Consider the following 23,431-nt stretch of genomic DNA (forward strand, 5'->3'; position numbering starts at 1 on the left):
TCTCTGTCACCACCTGGGCTACATGCAGGTCTGATGATAGGCCATAAAAGAGAGAAAGTGCCACATCCATTCACATCCGCTGTTATTCCCACTGATCACAGTCATTGATACGGGTGGAGATGGCTTTCATGAAATCAAGAGGGAAGGCACACAGACAAAAATGTAAGAGCAAAGGGAGGAAGGGAAGAAGTAAAGGGGAGAAATGATTAAGGGAAGGTTAAAGGAAAGGAAGAAGTGGAGGAAATACATTAAAAAAGACTGCATTGTTCCCCGGAAATAATAGACTACAAAAAATTTGATAAAGGAGGAGAAAAAAGGAAAAGGAAATGTAGAAATAGAAAAATAGATAATAAGAAGCAAAGGAGAAAGAGGTTACTGAAGATGACAGAATGTGACCAATGTCAGAAACAGGGAGGTAGAAAAGAAGAACAATCATGGTGAGAGTGACACTCTAGGCTGATTTAGAAAAACACATAAATTCTGTTTTTGGCAAAATAAACAAATGGCTAAACGACATCTTCGGGCTTTTTTTCTCCTCGCCATTGGTCTTTGTGGCACAATTCATGTGTGCGAGTGTGTGTGTAAGAGACACTCTGACCATGCAGGAATAATTGCTTGAAATAGACCACATTAACCTGCAGTTCTCTGGGGCGCTGGCCTGGTTTAATCCAAGGATGAAACACGACACTGCCTGCACACATGCACGGTACAGACACAGACAGGAACCAAGTCATACCTGCACATGAGGGTGCAACAGCCATCAGAATGAATACACGTGTGTCTTTGAGAGGGAGGTTTGGCCAGACACTAACATCAACACAGTCACACGTGTGCAGCAGATGTTTAGTGGCAACTTCTTTTCGGTTTCCCCCAGCTGCATGTGGATGTAACGATGATGTGAATCTACAGTAACACCTGGGACAACACTGAAGGTGGAAGTGAACTGAGCTGTGACAGATGGATTAACTGATTGATGGTGTGCTAAACTGGACCTGACTGGATTGTCAAGGGTGTTGTCAAACTGCTGTCAGCTGAAAGAAAATGCCAGCAGACTACTAAAACAACAGGTCTGTTGGTTAAAAGTGTTCTTAGATGGAATGCAGGAAATCAAGCTCCTCAGAATATAAAGTAAATCCTCAGGCATTGGCACTGCTGTAAAAGAGGAGCAAAAAACCCAACATATTTGACTATGACTCCTATGACTTTGTATGGAGGTGATTGAGTCACAAAATGTAGCACAATGTACTTTATTTACATATTTTCTTCTTAAGACTTAATACATTTGATAAAATTATTACCGACCCTACTATGTGTCCTCTTTACTCCCCTGGTTTACTTTTTTGTCCTGTCTGCTCGGTACTCCTCTCCTTCTATTTCTCCATCCTAAACTAGGTCATGAAACAGCCACTGTATAATAATAAAAGCTTATGCACAAATACAATCCCTTAATTTGCCATTTTGTATCCTGCAGTTCTTCATAGTGAAAGTGTCCAGTTGAGTAAGATTGTGGGTGGCCCACATTCACAATGAACACTGTGAGTTTAGAGTACAAGTGTCTTGTTTGAATTGTTGATGTATTCATTTGACACTGCGGAAAGACACCACAAATCCAGCGACGGAAGTTTTGCAAATTTTGTCAGTGAAATTCTCAAAAGCCTATCCCTTCATTTTCCACCGAAGGAATGACTTATGGCATTAATTAAATTGATTCATGTGAGCTTAATGAAGCAATAATGTGAGGCTGCCATTGCCAAGAAAAAGCACAATGCCATAATTAATGAGTTACCACTTCCCATGTCAGTACAGCCCTTATCAGTTCACTTTGTGCACTATGAATTCTTATTTGACAACCACCCAGTCAAGGCGCATGCTAGTCGATTGATTTTACATCATGCTTCACAAATCTTGAGCGTTGTTTCAATGGCCCAGTCATTTCAAGATGATGTTTATCTTTAGTTGTTGATTTAGTTTAGATAAGTAAAGCACAACATGGGTAAAATAATGTATCAAGCAGTAAAGACTCGTGTTACACTATGATTGAAACTTCAGCTCAAGACATGAGGCTGTCTAATAAAATAAAGTATCATAGCAGAAACCTCAAACATTGCAATTAAAAGTACACGGTGTAATCCATAGTCTATTGATTTTTGTAGCTGCAGTGCAAATTTCCTTTGTGAGTTTTCTTAGACCAATCTATTGAAACTACAAATACAAGACAGAGTAAATTTTAGATAACAGCAGATTCTCTCTGTACACTTTGGAGGCACGGTTATTTAATTAATTTCTGAATGCAAAGACAATCCTATCTCCACACTCATTCTTCAGAATTTCACCGACAGTAATCAGAGTAATATCCCATGAGAAAAAGAGCAAACCAAATGACCCCATGAAGCTGAAATCAAAGGCTATGCTCTGTGCTTTAAGGCAGTTCTGCTTCCTTTCAAGTGACTGAAACTGATCAACTCAAGTGCTGTTCTGGAGTGGCATATTTACTTCTATGATTCTGACCCAAATGCTAATGATAGCTATTAAGGCTGGGCTGGTTAATGATATCAAGGGAGCTGTGAACGTGCTGTGACCAACTTGGGTGTTTTCATGTGGATATCACATAGTAATGGGATTAACACGGTCTACCTAAACCCACACTAAGATAAGCCCAATGAGGCTCTATTAAAAATACATTGCTTGTAACAATGAGCTACGGCGAGAGTGGGTGAAAATGACTCTGGTCTACTTTGTGATAGAAAATATGCACACACTGTTGTGAATTCCCAGTGGAAAAAAAACTAAAAAAAACTTGGATAATATGAAGTTCTGTCTGAGAAAAAGATCAGGGTTTGGTTTTTATTATTCTTCACTCTTATGTGCTTTCTCAATTTTTTCACCAATGATTAATTGATCAAATATTCAAAAAACAAGGGTATGTAAAAATCTGTCAAGCTACAATATTCATGTTGGGCTTGAGACTAAAAATATGAATAAATAATATACATATATAAAGACAAGCACATTCAGTCAAATGAGAGTAAAGACAATACAGAATATAAGAAATGAAAAAAACAAAACCACATAGTTGTAACTGATTATACAGAAAGGAACATACCAGTGTTGTTGCGATAGGGGCCTGTGTCCGACCCCTGGCTCTGGCTGAGGCTCCTCATGGGGCCCTTGTTGTGGTACACACGTTCTTCATAGATGGGATCTATGTGGTGCTCTGGGGACCCCAAGGGCCGAAGGGGCTCTTGACTGTGCTGACTACTGTAGGAGCCACGAGAGCCTGGAGAGAAGAGAGAGGGGAAAAATTACAAAGAAGATAAGAGTGAGAGGATGACAGAGGAAGCAAAAAATTAGGGTATAGATCATGGGGTAAGGAAAGGCCTCACAGAGGAATTCAACAGAAGAGTTTTTTCAGGTTAAAAATAATAGAAATATTGGTTATAACGTCATGCAGGACAGAAAAGTAAAAGGGGGTGGTGGTGATGGGATCCCTCTAGGATGGAGACAAAGATATACAGAGGAAAACTTAGAACACTTGAATGTGGCGGAAGAAGGGTGAGTACCAAAAGGAGATGAAAGATACAGAAATGGTGAGGATGAGCCAAGTGAAAGGTGGGAGATGAGAGAGAGGATCAGAAAAGGAAAACAGTTACTATGACATCACTGTCGAGACATCTGTATATGTTCACCCTGACTCAGTTTTGATGATATTACAGAGTGGTAAGTGACAGACAGCACATTGTTTATAAGTGTGTGCCTTCTTCTCCTTTTGGCTTTTCCCTTCAGGGGTTACCACAGCAATCAGTTGCCTCCATCTAACCCTGTCTTTTGCATCTTCTTCTTTCACACCAACTACCTTCATGTCCTCTTTCACTACATCCATAAACCTCCTCTTTGGTCTTCCTCTAGGCCTCCTGCCTGGCAGTTCAAAACTCAGCATCCTTCTACCAATATATTCACTATCTCTCCTCTGGACATGTCCAAACCATCTCAGTCTGGCCTCTCTGTCTCCAATACCTCTAACATGTGCTGTCCCTCTGATGTATTCATTCCTGATCCTATCTATCCTGGTCATTCCCAAAGAAAACCTCAGCATCTTCATCTCTGCTACCTCCAGCTCTGTCTCCTGTCATGCCATCAGTGTCTCTAGACCAAACAACCTCACTGGTCTCACCACAGTTTTGGACACCTTGTGTGTGCCTATGTTAGGTGAAATGGTAAGGAGAGGAATTAATTAGACATACATCAAATCAGAGGAAAAAACAAATGACTGGTAAATAAAGAGAGACAGATAGAGATATTCAAGGAAATAGATAGGAGATTGAAAGTCAAAACCAGTGAAAAGATGGGACACATTATTTTGTAATCTCCCAGGAACACATTGCTGATCCTCAGGTATAAAATAATGACATGTAGTGTCCCCCTCTTGCGTTGTGTTTGGCAGGAATCCCACATGCACAGGGTGAGGAGGACACTGACAGCAGGCATTTGTTCATTACACAGCAGATCAAATTTAAGGGCTGCCTTGGAGAACATAGAAAGCAAAATTAAAATCAACAAAGGGAAGGAAAAGAATGAAATGGATGGTGGAATATGAAGATGATTCAGAGGGGCTTGGGTGACATGGCAGAGCATTGGAGTGAAAAGAATTGTACAAACTCACATATACACACAGCTCTAGAGAGCTAAGGGTGGCTGTTTGGAATAGACGGTCCAGTGGAGCTAATGTCATATCATATCACATTAGCTCTCAGTCGATTGCAAGTGTGCCAAGGATTTTCCAGTGGATGAAAGGGATGAGTGCAGACCTTCAAGACTCCAAATTAGACCCACGAGTCTATCCACCATCAACCGTCAGCTCCCACAACCCTTCACATCCTATCAGATACCAATGCCTGTGAGGCTCGCAGCCACCTCAGCAGGATCAAGCACACATATTAACATACATCCATGGTACAGTTTAGGATTGGTGCCTCCACTGTTTTTGTGAACTGTCCTATAAAGTAATACAAGGGAAAGATGAATCACCTTGACGAGTCTAGTAGAAACTAACTGTATTTCCTCTGCATAGAGCCAGCTTTTCTTGACTCAGCTAGATTCCGGTTGGCATCAGCTATGCTCTGGCAGGTCGTTTTCAACTGATTGCAGTGTACATCTAGTGTCCACAATAAATGGAATCTATTGGTGCTAGTTTGGTTGTTTGACTGTGTAACCATTGATTTGTCCTGTGCACAATTCTGTGTATACCTGATGTTGACCAATCAGTGGTCGGTAATGTTTTTAACCTGTTTGGCTTGTTTGGAACTCCAACAGAGATGGTATTAAACAAGCTGTCGTAGGTACCAGGTGCTTTCTACCAAATGGAAATGCAAAAAAGACACGTAGAGTTGAGTCAAGTCAACAGAGATGAACTGGTGCTTGAAGCCACTAAGTGGGCATTGGGCTATAAAGTCTCACAAATATGAGGTAGGTCAACTCAAAAGCCTGGTGTTGAAAAAGACGTCTTTGAATGAGTAAGAGTCTTGCTTCCAATTCCTGTCCTACACTTGAGTACATGGTGACACATCTGTTTACCTTGTTACGTCTGTCTTGAGCTTGACTGTAGCAATAAAAGATGTTGAGCTTCACTTTCATGAGCAAGGTTAACTGGCTGGTCTGTTTACCTGCTTTGCTAACAACAATTTTGCCCGCCTCCTGTCACACTCTGCTAGCCACTGGTTCACAGATAGAGAAAGCAAACACAAAATTGAGGAGAAAGGGAGTGTGACAATGAGATAAAGGCAGAAGAGAAAATTGAGAAAATGACACAAATGGATGGAGAAAAAAAGATTCAATTACACAAAGTGTAATACTGGCTGAGCTTCATTGACATCCTGTGAATTTAGAGTGAGGCAGAAAGAGGAAAAAGGAGCCAAGATCAGATGGATGGTCAGAATATACATGAAGGAAGGCTAATTAGAGTCATGGACACACCTATTAACGATATGACTCATCTAAGCATATTTATTCTTTGAAGTGTCGATGAGGCGGTTTCGTTTTTAGATTTATTTTATTTTGACTCACTCATGGATACACTGACCTCTTTCTCTCAAAGGATGAAGCAAAGAAAGGAAAACTACAGTGATGCTTATGCTGTTTGATTCTGTAAAATATTTAAAAATTCAGGGCCTTTGGCACCTTGATGCAACTTGTGTTCTTGAAAGAGAGCAAACCAAACACCATTTCTACTTTCATTAAAAAAGATAGATTAGATAAAGAAGATATATCATTATTGGCCCAACAATCATATAATGCACCTATTACACTGCATATATAAAAGGGGGGTATGTGTGCCACACTAAGACTCACAAAATCATGATGAACTTCCAAACAACAAATAATTAAAAACGACTTTATGGGCCAGTCATCATAATGGAACATGGCCAGTAATTTGAATTCTACAGGACTGCTATGGTAAATAAGGTTTGAATGTCAAGCCTTGTCAGAGACACCGCCAGAAAGAACAGCATTTAATTATCACTATTTACTAAAAGATCTTAGCAATTCATTTCCATCAGCTTTGCGCAATGACATTCTTCCACTATGGCAGTAATACTGTAGTACATTTTTTCTGGAAAGGACAAGTAGGTGACTTCTGTTTTTTTTTTTTTTTAAGGGGGGGGGGTAATATTTTACTTCGCTCCACTCCATTGTGTGAAGAAGTGGCTGTTGGAGCTGTTAAGTACCCCTCCAAAAAGACTTTTTACAGGTGAAGATCATCCACCAGGGATAAGCAAACCTACGACTAATAATTAGGTTTGAGCCGGGTACTCGCTTCAGACGAGTATCCTGTATGGATAAAGCTCTTTTGATGAGTACGAGCATGATGCGAGAAAAACTCATCAATACTCGTGCTCGTGCTGAAGGAAAATCCACCCAACTGACTGTCTTCACACTTTGAGATTGGCCAGTCACACACAGCGCCCGCCCCTCCCTAAAGAGACTGCAGCCAGAGCAGAGCTGTCGCTCCCCCACTCTCACACACACACACAGACATTGACTGATCTCCCTGTTCGCTGTAGCTCACATCGCTTCTCTTAGGTTTTCGTCAGTTTGCCTCTATTTCGGTCTATTTAAGGTTACTTGGTGAACTTGCTTCTTGTTTTGTTGCACGTATGCGGTGCATTTGACCACACAGAGCTGAAAACTGCTCGTGTCGCTTCGGTCACTGCCTCCACTCCAGTTGTTTATTTTGTTGTTTTTTTTATCTGCTTGCTCTTAGTTTGACACGTTCTCAAATTAGTTAAAATTAATTATTTATATACTGTATAGATATTTTAACTGTTACATAACGTGCACACACACACACACACACACACACACACACACACATGCTCTCTCTCTCTATCTCTCTCTCTTTCTCTCTCTAGCTCTAAAAATTAATGACTAAAACTACAAAGAAAAAAAAGACGTGTTGAGTATGACAATTTGTTGTTCATAATTTCCTATTGCATGTTTTAAATTCATTGATCCACTACATGTTCTGAGTTCATAAAAAAACTAAATAGTTCTTTTACTATTGTGATCAAAAGCATTGAATCTCAATTCTTAGGCTGTACTGTAAATATTCATTCTTACACTTAAGAATATTCATGTTCTGAGTTCATAAAAAATTTCTTCTGTAAATAGTTCTCTAACTTTTGCCATCAGAAACATTGATTTGAATCTCAATTTTGAGGCTGTTCTGTAAATAGTCTTAAAACAAGCAATAAAGATAGCAACATCTGATCAATCCATATCAATTTCAGACTAAAATGATGCACAGATTTAAGCCGCAGCGATTTTCAGGTAAACCGCCCATTTAAGTACCGCCCATTCCGAGTACAGATAAGGATAAAGATTATTTAGATGGTTGAACAGATACATATACAGATAGTGGTGTACTCGCTCATCCCTACTAATAATATCTATAAATTATTCTTGGTTGGTTTGAATTCAGGAATATAACAACCAGCAGAAGTTGATCAGATCAGAGCCAGGTCATGTAATTACTGCTAAGAATTGGACATATAAATATAAAAAAAAATATGACAAATTAAACCTGACATATGCAAATATATGTAATTTCTTTTTTCACACAATTGTCAGACAGATTCATGTAGACTTTATTTTCAAAAAACTTTGTTCTTGTATTTCTGCCATTATCTCATTGTTTAGCCTTTGCAGGGGTAATAAAATAATTCGGCCACTTTCAGCTGCAGATGTATTGACCAAGCTCATGAAAACAAATGCCTACACTCATAGACCTTAAGCCTCAGATCTGTCTTTCAGCAGCAATCATTTTTGCTCAGACTTTTCCTCTTCATTTAAAGTCTTCATGAGATATGCAACCCCCTGCCATTGCTTGAAGATCAGAGTAATACCCTCAGGGTAAAACATGAAGGTCACGGTCTTCATCAATACAGCTTCGAGTTTAAAGACCATCAATTAAAGTTGCCTCGGACCTTCGAAATACAGCCACCCAGTTTAATCAATATTAAACTACATACTTAATTTATGCCAGCTTCTGATAAAGGAATCTGCAATAGCGACACCAATATATTTTTTGGCTTGACTCAAGCTGTTCTTTCATTCAGCCCACTGCCACAGATTAGCTAACTTAATGCACACATATACATTTAGGAAAAGGAAAAGCGAACAAACAAAAACCGAAGATCTTTACCCTTTAGATGACTCTTAACTAGAAAACAACTGAATAGGTCAAACTAGTAAAACACAAAAATGTTGGATGAACATTAGCATAAATATTTATCGATATTTTCAGTAACCTCTGACATCCATTCAGAGCAGAGAGTTTAAAAAAATGTGTCGCTGACTGAAGTCATTATATTCCCATGATGCAGTGGTACAACAGTGGGTTGGTGTGCACGTGAGACTGAGTGAGTGTGTTAAGACCCACCTGCTAGGCTTCCTGGTCTCTGCAGTGTAGCAGTAGCATAAAGCTCATGGGAGATCTTGTACTGATCAGAGGCGTGGTGAGCTGCCAGCCGTTTGGGAGACAATGTGGCATAGCTTCCTATGCCTGAACTCATCTGCAAAGACACACATTTTCTATTGTAAATATATTCACTGGAACTCTACAGTGTGAGGTCTTTTCACTGGTGTAATTACTGTTAATGCGCAGCTCAGCAAAAAAATGTAAATACCAGATTGTTCGATGATTAAATCTTGTGCGTAAGATACACATGTTTGCCATTGTATTGTTTTCAGTTTACTTTGCCAATTTACTGTAATGTCTTTATCTCACTGGAGAAAATTAGTAAAATGATCTTACAAATTGCTCTTGAAGTATAAACTAAATCAAATTATAATTTAACCTGAGAATCCCCATGTTAAAAATACCTCTCATCATGGTAGAGCAGGAAAATCTAGATATAACAATCCCACCAATTACCTGAGAAATCAGGGTCTGGATGAAATGCTATTCGACAAGATTAAATAACTACAACTGACTCGTATAGATTTTTGTTTGAAGATATGACTCAATTTGTAATTGCTGTGGAGCTGCCCCACAGTGTTTTTTGTCATGATTAAAGATCTGACAAAGTGGGAAAGAATATAATTTTCTCTCTAACACCTGCCGCTTAGTGTGAATCAATACTATCACTGCATAATATCATAGTTGGGACACTGTCGAATACGGTTCTATCGGGAAAAAACCTGATAGAGCCGTATAGTATTACTGATGCAAATACAATCCGGCATTAAAATGATGATCAAACCAGGTCATAGTAATATTTAACGGAGAGTGTTTGAAGGAGGTATCAATATAATTTGATTTCACAATAACCAGAGGGAGAATGTGCTTGTGTTTAAATTGGACATAATCTTCAAATGACATTCATCCATTCATCTTCCAAACCGCTTTATCCCCCGTAGCGGGTCACGGGGAGCTGGAGCCTATCCCAGCTGTCTTAGGGCGTGAGGCGGGGCAAACTCAGGGCAGTGCGCCGCGGAGCCACACACAAAGACAGACAACCATGCACGCTCACACTCACACACTACGGACAATTTGGAACGGCCAATTAACCTGAAGCGCACGGGTGGGAGGAAGCCGAAGAACCCGGAGAGAACCCACGCAGACACAGGGAGAACATGCAAACTCCGCATAGAGCGGGACTGGAGCCCGCAGCCGCCTTGATGTGCGGCGACAGCGCTACCCACTGCGCCGCCCTTCTTCAAATGACATGTGTATTTAAATGAACAAGTTTCAGTTATCCTGTGTTGTCATTATTAACTTCATAATATGAAGCATAGATTTTATCCACACATTAACTCTTGTATTCTTACTGCCGCATTGGTTTGAATAGTGTTTTTTTTTTTTCAATCAATACAAAATTAAGCAATTTCTTTTAAAATGCAAACATGTTCCATTTGATACTCTTTATTTTCTTCAGGTGTCCACACTGCAGCAGCAGTGTGGACACACTACCTGGTGAAGAGGGGAAGATGATGAGCTAGCCCCTCCCCCTGCTGCTGTTGAGTTGGGTGGAGAGGCAACCCTCAGAGGGGACCCACCCCCTCCTGTTGTTGTCACAGCAACGGTGGTGCTGGAAGATAAATGAGATGTACTATAATTTATCAGACAAATAATAACCTTAAATGATTCATTCCATTTCTCATATAAAAACTGTGTTTCTATCATATGCAAACTACGTGTTTTGTGTACGCTGAATGCCATCGCATTATTGAAGACAATAAACTCCGAAAGGACTTTTCTTGTTCCATTCTACATTATTATCAACACTAAGGTTTTTTTTATAATCCCTTCTCTCAATCAGTATATAAACTTGATGAATAAGACCCTTTTTTACATAATAACTTATTTGATCTACTGTACATCAAAATGTCACAGTATTTGTATTCACCTGTATGATTTTGCCAATCGATTAGGAGACTGTTTACTGGGAGAGGAGGATGAGGATTGCAGGCGCTGACTGGTGGAATACCCCGGCGCGTCAGAGGCTGATCCCAGACGCTGGAGTTTGCTGGGGGAGCCCGATCCAGAGCCTCCTCCTCCAGACAGAGGAGAGCTGACGCGCTGGTTGGGTAAAGTGGCGCTGGAGTAGTAGATACCTGGAAAAGAGAAAAGAACATGCAAATTTAGGTTCACTTAAATTATATATGTTGAACAGGCGCATGTTGAGTATGATATTCAGTTGGTGAAGAGTCAATAAAAAAACCTTTTCAATCATGATCAATTGAAGGAGGTTATAGTACACAACACATATGGGAGGCAATATAGCTTGTTCATAGAACATGATGGTAAAAAGATTCAAAATGTGAGAAAATTATAAATACAGACTGAGAGAAATATTTTAGTAGCAAGGATCCCAAACATAAATTATCACGATTCTCATGCATGTCTTTCAGTGACTCCAAATAGCATATCTGTACCCACAGCACTTCATGCAATGCCATATTAATTTATTACAAATAGAATGCTTCTCCAAGAAGAATGACAGGAAATAGGCTGGAGGAAAGAGAGAGGGGGTTTCTTACCTGACCCTGCCCCAGTTTGTGATTGTTGCTGCTGAGCTGCACGACTGGATGTCACCTAAAGGGATATGTGGTAACCCAGGGAAAGTGACGGGAGCGGAGCCATGACAGGGAAGAGGGGATGAACAGTAGAAGGAATAAGATTGGAGAAGGGAAAGGAAGAGACAGATTTGTGAAAAAAATATGATAAAAAAGAATAAAGTAGCAGTAGTTACCATCAAAAACTTTTATGCACAATAAGTTCAGACAAGCCTTTGAGAAGTCCCAGATGAACAGAGCAGCTAGTAATGAAATCTCCAAAGAAATGTGAGTTACGAATCAAATGGACTAATAGAAGCACACCACAAAGTCTTCGGAGCTCAGCTGACTGAAATAATTTATGATGAAGTATTGTTGCTCCACCTACAGAAAGTATAGAGAAGGATTGTGCATTCCATAGCATATTCAAGTCTTATAAATAATCCTTCCTTAAACTGAGCCCTACATACAGCATTCCCTCTTGTGTAAGCATTGGACTGGAAACATAAAATGCAGTATAATGCAATAACTAAAACATTCAATAACAACTAAATATTATATTATATTATAACTAAATAGCGCAATAGAACAGATATCACGTATGTCTTGTCACAAATATAACACAAATTATGGGTGGGCCTTAATGTATAATGTATGATATTACTGATGCAATTATTAATAAGGTATAAAAATTTATTTTGCGGTATTCTGACTTGTTGATGTAATGATGGTATACATTTCATGCCTATGCAGTGTACCGCATATGATTCTGACGAAGATGCAAGTGGAGAACAAACATGGATGAAGGAAGTTCAGAGGAAAAGTAAATCCCCCAAAATAGTGACATCAGTGGTTTGGAAGTGGTTTAAGTTCAAAAGAAGAGATATGAAACGATAATATGCACACAGTGCAAGAAGACTGTATTAACAAAAGGAGGAGACACATCAAATTTCTTTCACCACCTCAGAAATAAGGACCCAGTCCAGAACGAAGTGTGTGTCAAAGCTGTAGAGGAGTGCTCAGTGCGTAACGCTGACCACAGCACAAAAAAAGCATGCTGGTTCAAAACGACATTGCCACATTTTTGACTGGATGTACTCCATATGACAACCAAAGCAAATGCTGCACATCACCGAAACATTCAACAGCCAGACAGCATCTTCTGCCAGTCTGAAGAATCTTATTCCATTTCTTGTGGACAAAGGCCTCCAGAGCTTGAATAAGCTTGTGTGCTGCACTTTCTTAAAAACCCACCAGAGATTCCTTATTGCAGTGAAGTCACTGTGACAACCAATCTTGATAATCCAGGATTTATTCGAAACCAAGCATTGATGCACTTTAAATATTCATGCAATCGTCGTCCTTTTGGAACGCCCAATGATGTCCAAGCCTCAGCTTCCTCATAGATGGCAGGACAATTTCTTATAAGATTATCTTAGACTTTGTGGAATCCATTTCACCTTCTGTGTTATAAGTTTCTGGTATTTGAGGAAGTCAAGCATCACCAGAGCCTCACCAATATGCCATTATGCTTCACTGCAGGTAGAGTGTTCTTCTCAGCATGCGCTTCATTCTTCCTCTTCTAGACATACCACTGATCCCTTGGTCCCAGGAGATAAAGTCGACAAAGTTTTTTACCTAGGAATTTCTGAGCTGCTGGAGCTGACTTTAACTCCTTTTGGGTCAGCAGTGGTGAATGTCTCAGTTACGGCATGGAGCTCTTATGTAGACTTCAACGAAAAGAAAAAAAAATCCTGCTAGAGTAAGCCTAATGAAGGTTGGCACAGTGTTTTAACAACATCTGATTTGCAAATGTGTGTTCTTATGGGGGATGATATTCAGGGAATTGAATAATTTTCAGACTGCAGAAGTCATTAAAAGTAGTACTTTGTGTTGAATGTTTAAAAAAATCTTTTAAACTCTTGCAATGAGCATTTTAAACTATTCTTGTTTGACTAGGCTAGTGTAAAACAGACAATAAAAGCTGTAGTTTGCCAATAAACCTAAAATATAATGAAAGCTGAATAAACTTGCTTACCACTGTACAAATACTTAACAGGATCTTAAATAAAAATTACATAGAAGTCCAATTAATTATTATTTTTTTGCTCAACTGCTGTAGGAGGTAGTTACAAAGATGTCTTTCTACAGCACATCGTATGCTGCTCAATCCTAATGTATTCTCCTCAGTCCCCAAAAACAGTAGAGGGAAGCATATGTCACTGTTGCATTGAGCCTCATGTTGATGCTCGGAGCTCTGATTCAAAAACATTATAACCAACCTGACATTGCTGCGAGACAATCGCACAAGACCATAGTATTCACCACAACATAAACATTCTGAGAAGTTTGAAGACTCCATCTAGTTCATAGCATTACTACCATTACCTGTGTGACACTAAGAGCAGAAGAAACCAGCTAATATTACATTTATATTAGCTTCATTAAGAAAATGAAAACTTGTTTGAATACCTTCACTGCAACATCTGTAGTATATACAAACAATTTTGGGGTGGAGACAGGAGTCTATGAAATGTTGTAAAATACAAACGCACATGCACGCACGCACACACGCACACACACAATCCTTTTTCGTTTGTTTTCCAGGTGTGAATGTTTGCAGCTGCACAATTGTGCAGACAGCCTGCTAAAAGAAAACATGCAAGCTCAGCAGTGTTTCTCTAGGAAATTAAAGCAACACACATGGGCAGGCAATTCCGTTCTTATGTGCTCAACGGCAGCGTCTTCTATTTATGACGAGCCGATGCACGACTGCCGAAGGCAATGGTTCACTGGTTATGGTACTGCATTGTTTGGGTGGTGCTGGGGGGGGGGGTTCATTGAAACTCGCCTTTGTATGAGCGAAATTGCAGTCTTAAATATGTACAATAGCTTTTATTTTTCTTCCTTTATGTTCTTGACTCATTGTGTTTTGTCTCCCTGTGAGTAATCAGAAGTGCTTGAAGGGTACAGTATAGCATTCAAGCTTGGCTCCTCGATTCACTCTGATCTCATCACACAAGAAGTAAATCCTGCTGGAAGCTGTAACTTAACTTGGCTCAGCTACACTGAATGGGGAGCATTTTACTCTAGATGGTAAAACATTCTCATAGAATCACTGCTCCAGTCACAATCTGTGGTCATGAGGATAAAAAAGAACAGAAAGTAACAGAAAGTAATATATTTCATGCACATGTTGCCCCTAAATAAATAACATGTACAGTATGTGAACTAAACAGATTTGCAACACAATGCTGATCACATTTCACAAAGAGACAGTCATTGTGAAAAACTTCTGAGTTTGAGGTTCCATGTTATCAGTTTGTCAGGACTGTCAACAGTGATCTCATTTGATATGCCGGAATACAGAGTCTAACTTTTTATGGTGCCTTCCATAAATAGAACACTGTTTGATGTCCATTCCTCCTAACAACAGAGAGTCTTCATGTCTTTCATGATACAAAGTCAAAATCCGTTCATGTTATTTTTGGTTTCTCTACATTATTCACATTTCTACTATTTTTGTGATGTGTGAACTTCAAAATGTTCAACTCAGTGTGGACATTATTGGGATTAAGTTAAGCTTTCATATGATATATAGTACAGTATTATTATAAAATATTATATATTATTATTTTTGATGCTTTCCATGATATTTAACTTCTGATTAAAGTTAAATATTAATGCTGCCCCATTAGCTCCAGTGTTAACAGAGAAAAGAGCAAACAAATTTTACTCAAAATTTAAGTCCACTCTCTGGACAAATCCAACTCTCTGGAATGATGATGGATGAATGGTAACACAAAGTGAATGAAGCCTCTCAAGTTTCTCTCTATTAAACTGAATGCCTGTCCCAGGAGAGCTGTTATATTACCGCCACAAAACTTCTGTTAGGACAAATGCTATACATGCAAATATTGTCACTCATGCTTTTGCATATAAATTAAACAGTTTAAATAGGACTTTGTGTTTAAGTGCATCAGACAGTTTCAACATAATACTGCAAGTAATGCTCCCCCTTCTACAGAAGGAACTATAATTTTGTATTACTGCAATAAATTGTAAAATTTAAAAAAATATTTTGATTATGCTGATGAGGTGAGAAATGTTTTTTGTGAACAATGCCATCTGATATCCTTATTTACGTGCAGATGGATAAATGGTTATTAGAATGGATTATGAAAATGTTTATGAACAGCCTAAGAGATGTCTTAATCAGGATGTGAGCCACTATCCAGAACAGTGTGCACCATAAAAATGTGCTATACAAGTCCCCTGTGTTAGTTTAGTAGGTTATGAAGCCAAGTGAGAGATCTAAGGCTAATGAGATGCAGGCCACAAAACTGAGTTTAAGAACCCTGTTAATGATTCCTGTTACTTAACAGCATTCAGCACTGCTGTTGTGCTGCAGTGAACGAGGTCCAAAGTGAGACAGACATGGGCTTTAGACTGATGAAGATGGAATGAATTAATAAACAGCTGGATGGCTGATGTGCCAGGTGGATAAATGACAAGTATAGATGGATTGTTGGCTGAGGGAACACAGCTAGAGAGACTGACGGAGTGCGTGTGTGAGAGGGAGAGCAAATTTTCTATTCTATATCATCTTGCAGAGCTCCTCCATTGCTCCAATAGTAAAACACTGGGATGTTTGAGGTGCCATGTATCCATGAATTATTAAATCAGGGCCTCTCAGGGTTATAAATACCCCACAGAAAGGCAGCAACATGCTAGACTTTTCACTCCCCCCCCCACTCTCTTCTGAAACAGGCACTCGCAAAAACTTCAATCAAAAGCCTCCCCCTGTACACACATGTATGAAAGAATGTATGAAAGAATGAATCCTGCATGGCACCTGCCTGTCGAGCAGCACTGGGCTGTGTAAAAGCTATTCATGAGCAACAAGCTCTGCTGACAACACTGGCCCCATTACACTGACAAGCCAAAAACATCAGAGAGGAGGGTACATACACACACAAACACACACACACGCACACACACACACGCATGCACGCACACACACACGCACGCTCATGCTTACAGAGACAGAGATGATAAGGAGAGAGGACAGGGAAGGAAGAAGGGAGGGAAAGGAGGACAGTAACACAGCAATGCAGAGAAATGTGATAAAATTAAGAATCAAATAATTCCTCCCTTTGTTTGTTAATTTATTTTCATACAAGTCTATCTGTCTGCCCCCCCAGACGCACACAGACACACACAGACAAACCTTATTTATTTATTTATTAAGGGAAGCAATTGGAGCTTTTTTTTCTCTTTGCTCTGAAACAAGCTTTTTACATCAGAGGGGAAATGAACGAATGTGTTCACAGACACAGACATCACCTCCTTCACCTTTCACTTTCGAGAGACGCGCGCACACGAGCGAAGAAGCACCAGTAAACAGGCAGATTTACACGCATGAGTTGTGAACACAACCCGAAACTAACACTTCACGGACGGGAAACTTGCTGAGAAACTCGTGCATGGACTAGCTAAGAAATGTTAAACACATTACCAAAGAGCTGTGATCCTCATCAAATAATTATCTGGTTTACAATTCTAGACTTAAATTATTCACTGCTGTATATCATGGACATAACATTTGCCACTAATGGAGGCAATATAACTAAAAGACAAACTGCAGCTGTTCAGTAACCTAGCAGATGTGTAGGTAGTTTAAATTTGAGGGGTGCACACAAGCGTATGTGTATACTGCATGAGTATTACGTTTGATATGTTGAGGAGGTGAAAATTGAAAATAATTGGCTCCTGTAGTCTGGAAGGTAATTGGGTGGGTTTTTGCTCTTCATCAACACATTGCAGTAATTAGTATGTGACTTGATCTGGAGCTTTATTTCTGAAGCCTTGTAAACAAGACGCTTGCTGAGATATCTCTGTGTGCATTTAATCATCTCTTCATTTTTTGTCTATGAGCATCTGACGAACGCTCCTTATGTCAAGTGCCAATGAATACATAAAAACAAAAACTATCCTATCTATGAATAAGATCCAGTCACTGGAAATAACTGATGAGTTGCATATGCACACTGACCAGCTGGACTCAAACAAATCAAAAACAAAAACAGGCAGCAAGAATATAATAAGTTTAGGGGGAGAAAAGGGTCGGTGTTTTCTATGTTTGTGATGGAGAGAAAAAGGGGTGAGGAATTAAAGATCTTCATGCATTGAATGAGCAAAAAAAGTATAACTTAGTCATTATATGAAGTAGAAAGATCCCTTCAGGTGAATACCATTAAATTACGTAATTCTCTTCTGCTCAAGTTTTAAAGTAGACACGCTAAGTTGACAAAAAATGGTCAATCCAGTAGTTTTGGTCATTATCATCAACACTTGAATCCTCATAATCTTTGGAAGGCAGTGTATCCTACCTGGTTGTAGCTGTGCACGGCTCCTCCAACCTGCCCGCTGCGCTGAGGAGTTGCTGCTGCGGAGATACTGTCGCTAAGGGCGAGGGTCTGGTTGCTATGGTAGCTGGCAGAGTACTGGAGCGAAGCCTCCGGGGTGGAGTTGAGCTGCAAGGAACTCTGGGAAAGAAGAGCCGGTCCTACCGACAGAGACAGAGGCAGTGCACGGTTCGTTGAGACACGGGGGGTCGAGTTAAGTTTGTGGGTGTGTGACAGAGAGCGAAAGAATGAGTGGGGAGAAATAAAGGGTGAGATAGTGAGAGGGTGCGTGAAGGGGAGAGATTGAGAGATGAGGAGTGAAATGGGCAAGAGAGAGCAGCAAATTAGAGCAGATAGTGCAGCAGTGCAGCACTCCGTATGTTGGAGATAGCATACATAATTTATTAGCAGAGGGAAAGAGAAACAGAAGAACAGAGAGAATAGGAGGAGCAGGAGGAGCAGGAAGATGGAGTGGATGGGAGGAGAAGAGCTGAGAGGAAGAAAGTTGCTATATATGCGATACCTAATAACATGATTTGTTACCACCCTAAACATGGTGCTGTTTTTACCCTGTACTGCCAACTTAAGTTAATCTTCACTTGAACCCTGGTGTGAGATATAAGGAAGCAGCTTGGGTTAAATAATTACCTCTTGTTTCTTAATGTTGGTATTTAAGCTTTGTAGGATATTCGAATTACACTGTGAGTCTGAACACCGCGACAGCTCAAGTGCAATTATAACGCCTGTCCTTAAGTAGGTCAACTGGGCCTGGCTGCAAAGAGGGGGCACCGGCTGGAAAGCTCAAGGAGAAGGGGTAACAACCTGGTCGAGCTGCCGACTGCAGAATGTTGAGGATAAACGTTCAAACATTTTCTGAAGGCTGAATACTTCCCATAGCTAAACTAGTGATAGGGCCCCCACTGCCTTAGCAACTTCCAGCTCCACTGTAACCCCTCTCAGAGTTTTAGGAGGGTGCAATTAAAGGGGATGGAACCGCACAGTCCTAAACGAACCTGGACTAAAACTAAGATCTAAATGGATCATTTCAACCTCAAACCACAAGGGTTAGCATCATTCCCAACCAAACTGAAGCAGCCACTGCTATGGCATCAACAACTCTCTGATACCCATTCTATGTTTATTAGGCTTGCATTTATTTGGAACAGAAACTTCACAAGACAGTATTCAGACTGGCCAATCTTGTAAACTGTGGAGTAAAGAAGTAAACTGAAAGGACCTGTCAGTGTCAGTGTTTGTAGGCTATGTGGGTTTGGATGTGTGATTTGGTTTTTCTATATTGTTTTTAAGAATGTGACCTATGCTGCATAAATATTTCACTAAGTTGGTAACTTTATTCTACCTCCTCTTTTGTGAATCAACATTTCATGCATATAATGTACAGTAAAAGTTTCTTTTTGTTTGGAAGCTAGAAAATTGTTGGTTTTGACTATGTTTTCATATAATTAATATGTCTTTAAAGTGCTTTTTCAGAGCTCACTGACATATTTCTTATTTCACTCCCCTAGAAAAACAAAAGCCTCTTTTTAATGCCTCCCATATCTATTCGGTTGCTCCTTCTGTCTTCCCCGTCAAGTCTGAGCCCTGTGAACCGAGATCAACTCCTCCGCTTCTCGCCGTCACAAAAGACATGTCTTTTTTAATCTCAATTCATCCCTTACTTTCTTATGAATTATTACACAGCACTCAGTGTTACACAGGCTGAGATGGAGCTCCTGAACTCACCTTCCCCCAGCCTTTTGTGTTCATAACATTTGTGAGTTTTGAGAGAATAACTAGACAGGTTAGTTCTAGGGGCTCATGAAGTAGGCATATTTGTACTGCACATAATCCGATGATAGGAATGTTTTCGAAGTTGGTTGTTGGAGAAATAACCTGTGAGATATGTCATGATACAAATGTCCGTGTATGTGTGTATGATCTACTGTATGTGTGGTGTGGTGTGTGCATGATAATGAGTCTATGAGATTGAGAAAACACAGGGGTTTAAGTTGATCCATGTCTCTGACTTAAAATTTTTATTCTCATCATGAAACGACATCAAATATTACGAAAGTATACATATTCAGCACCTCAAGACAAATTCTGAGAAATGTGTTCTCATTCTGTCTATGAATTGCTTCTAGACACACGTATACTGACACGCACACAAAACATACACATACATACAGACACACACATTTGCAGACACAGACACACACAAATAAAAAAGTATTTTTTAAAAGGCTAGCTTTAAGATGCACATAAGTCCCACAGTTAATTTCAATTTTGTGTGTGTGTGTGTGTGTGTGTGTGTGTGTGTGTGTGTGTGTGTGTGTGTGTGTGTGTGTGTGTGTGTGTGTGTGTGTGTGTGTGTGTGTGTGTGTGTGTGTGTGTGTGTGTGTGTGTGTGGCTCTTTGGACTTTTTTACGTGCATGGACAATTGTGTTGTTTTGTTGTGACACCTTTGCAACTACACTATCAGCTGAAAGCAAAAAACCTCCGTGTTTAGTGCCACCCTGCACTGAAGTCAGCGACATGTCACTTTCCACTGTATTTACTGCTAAGCTATTTGCAGAGGTACCATTTGGGGAAACACACGCAACACGCACAAAGCTATACTGAATTTATCTGCAAACACACATTGTGATGCTTTTTGTGGAAGCCTATTTGCAAAATTGGAATAACAGCTGGGTGTGGAGCGCTAACAATATGAGTGCTGACAATGAGAAAGCATCTCTTTGGACTCAGATAAAGCAGGACTGATGGGAACTAAGACACTTCCTACAAGCATGATAAGAATCAAATTATCTGACATGTCTCCCCACTGTTCTGCACGAGCTTCACCGTCCAGCTTGTTTCTTATCAAAGGAGACCAGGGACGGCATTTTTTTAGGAGAATATTCCAGCCTTATCCTATCCAGTATTTTGTTAGCCTGCACACGCACATTCTGATTTGTACAGGCTTTTACAACATCTAGCAAAATGTGCTGAGCTACATATAGTGTGTTTCCTTAAAATGCCATCCATTACAGCTATAGCAACTATTAAAAAGGTCAGCAGATAATAGGTAAAATGGGAATGCAGTGATGCAGAGCCAATGACCTGTGAAGAAAATGCCAAGAACATTTAGCGAGACCTCCCACAAATGCCGATTCTCATTCAATTTCATTGTTTGGATTAGTTTATCAGAACATAACCCTGGAATGGAATGGAAAGTATTTGTGATGTCTGCCTAACTGGTGTCTGTGTCCACATTGTATAAGAATTTTTTTATACAATTTTTTTATAGCCTTTAAATCCTTGTATTAAGTGTCATTAATCAAACTGCTAAACTATTAATTTGTAATAAAAGATATTTCTCTAAGTTTTTCTTGTAGGGCTCCACATTTTCAAATACTTCATCCGACAAGACATTCCTACACATTATATGTGTGACTAATGTACAATGATATGAGTGAGATTTTAGTATTAACACTGGCAGTTGTCGCACTTAAAGTGTATAATTGAAGGCTCGAGGAGCTGTTTTCTCCCCTCCTTATGTAAAACAGAAACTATTACCAAACAATAGGCACCATAATTCTTTGGTATGTCAAACAGCCACAGGTGTAGAGTGAGGAGGGACTGTGCTCGACAATTAAAAATGAGATTCATATCCCTTTTGAAGCACTAACAGGTTTGTTTACACATGCTTAAGTGCCTGCTTGAGTTAGACAGACCTTGATTCTAATGTGTCCCTGGGTTGAAAAAAAGTTATGAAAACAACTAATTCTCCATCTGTGACAGAGCGTGAAAAAAATTTATAATTTAAATTAAATTCTGTTTGAACCTTTATGCTATTAGACCAAAATGGTGTTTAGTTTGTGTTGTAATCCTGGTTTGATCTGTGTCTCGTATAAAGCAGGAAATGGATAAAAATAGTACAATTCTAAATAATTATTTTACAAGATTACACTTAATGCCCTCTCTGAACACAAAGAAACACACACACACACACACACACACACACACACACACACATACACACACACACACACACATACACACACACACACACACACACACACACACACACACACACTTGCACAGTGTATAAACTGTCAACACTTACGTTCTCCACTGTCAAGTATTCCTGATTCCTGGAGAGAGCGAATGCAGGAATCCACCAGCTCTAAGCCGGTGGTCAACTCATCCTCTATATCCTTCTGTCCATCTGCTGTGAGGAGGATGAGAGACACAGAAATGAACAGTAAGATGAATTAGACTCCTGTTGGCAGTTATTTCAATCACCAACATGTTTGGGGTTTTTTGGGAAATTATGGTTATTTTTAAAATTTGTGGTAATGACTTCCAAACTTTCTAAAAAGGTAACCAGGTTTGGGTAACCTTTCTTTTAAAAAATGAGTTATTTAATAACTGTATTTTGTAATTACTCAAGTTTCCTTGAGTAATTACTCAAGGGATTATTAAAGTATCTATCTATCTATCTATCTATCTATCTATCTATCTATCTATCTATCTATCTATCTATCTATCTATCTATCTATCTATCTATCTATCTATCTATCTATCTATCTATCATGTTCTAATAGCATTTCAGACTGAGAAATAAGAAAAAAAAGAGAAGAAATTGGGAATGGGGCAAATATTTTTTCACAGCACTACAAATCCGCTGGGTTGCTGCCTCAGTGATGAAAAAGTTGCTTGAAAGGGTTAGATTATTCAGTGGTAAGTGTGTCTAAGTACATTTGAGAAACTGTGTGTATATAAGCAGCAGATGAGTGGGCTTGTGGATTTTACACGTGCTGATAAACATTGACAGTCAGAACCAGCCCTCATGTTGGTCTGGCACCACGTAGACATCCTGATATATATTTTAGCATGCCTCTGCCTGGCTGTGTGGGCATTTGCAGGGGTCTGTGATAATTTTTTTAATTCAGCAGGTGTGTGGGTGGATGCTTCTGCTGATACATTAATTGGTTGCTGGTATAGATTCCATGTCCCTTGACAGACAATTTTCACAGTATGTCAGTCAGATATGAGGCAACTGAAGCCAATAAGTCCAACGCTTCAATTCAAGATGTGGTGCAAGAATAAAACCATGCAAATTCTGTCATTGTTATCAAGAATGTCATTTAAGACACTGGTAAAACATGAATGAAAAAGGGTTGAGGAGTCAGCTAATGCAACTACAGCTTACATGCATGGCTGAGCAATAATAATGTAAGAGTGTGTGTGTGTGTGTGTGTGTGTGTGTGTGTGTGTGTGTGTGTGTGTGTGTGTGTGTGTGTGTGTGTGCGTGCGTGCGTGCAAGTATTCAAAGTAGAATTTACCTTGAGCGTTCCAGCGAAATTGCTCATCTGTTGAACTGTAAAAGAATGATGTCGGAGATTATAATCATAAACAAACATGAAGTTACAAAAATCAGTTGTATTATTAAAGACAAGGAAGGACAAGATACAATTATTCATAAA

General features: G+C 39.5%; 1 protein-coding gene across 6 annotated transcripts in view; it reads right to left on the bottom strand.

Annotated features, from left to right (window-relative positions):
• ctnnd2a (catenin (cadherin-associated protein), delta 2a) overlaps window positions 1–23,431 on the bottom strand; it is a 223,506-nt gene that overhangs the window by 93,777 nt on the left and 106,298 nt on the right. For all 6 annotated transcript variants that reach the window (XR_011039039.1, XM_068343824.1, XM_068343822.1 and 3 more), the window contains exons 4-11: window positions 23,291–23,325; window positions 22,069–22,173; window positions 17,946–18,121; window positions 11,539–11,593; window positions 10,905–11,112; window positions 10,469–10,586; window positions 8,936–9,068; window positions 3,104–3,277 (exon numbers count right to left, since the gene is read on the bottom strand). Coding sequence is in view for 5 of the 6 variants with exons in the window: in XM_068343824.1 (XP_068199925.1) it covers window positions 3,104–3,277; window positions 8,936–9,068; window positions 10,469–10,586; window positions 10,905–11,112; window positions 11,539–11,593; window positions 17,946–18,121; window positions 22,069–22,173; window positions 23,291–23,325 (1,004 nt within the window). In the remaining variant the exon portion in view is untranslated. The remainder of the gene's footprint in view (window positions 1–3,103; window positions 3,278–8,935; window positions 9,069–10,468; window positions 10,587–10,904; window positions 11,113–11,538; window positions 11,594–17,945; window positions 18,122–22,068; window positions 22,174–23,290; window positions 23,326–23,431) is intronic.

Source organism: Antennarius striatus, chromosome 20, assembly GCF_040054535.1.
Source record: "Antennarius striatus isolate MH-2024 chromosome 20, ASM4005453v1, whole genome shotgun sequence".
NCBI classification, from domain to species: Eukaryota; Metazoa; Chordata; class Actinopteri; order Lophiiformes; family Antennariidae; genus Antennarius; species Antennarius striatus.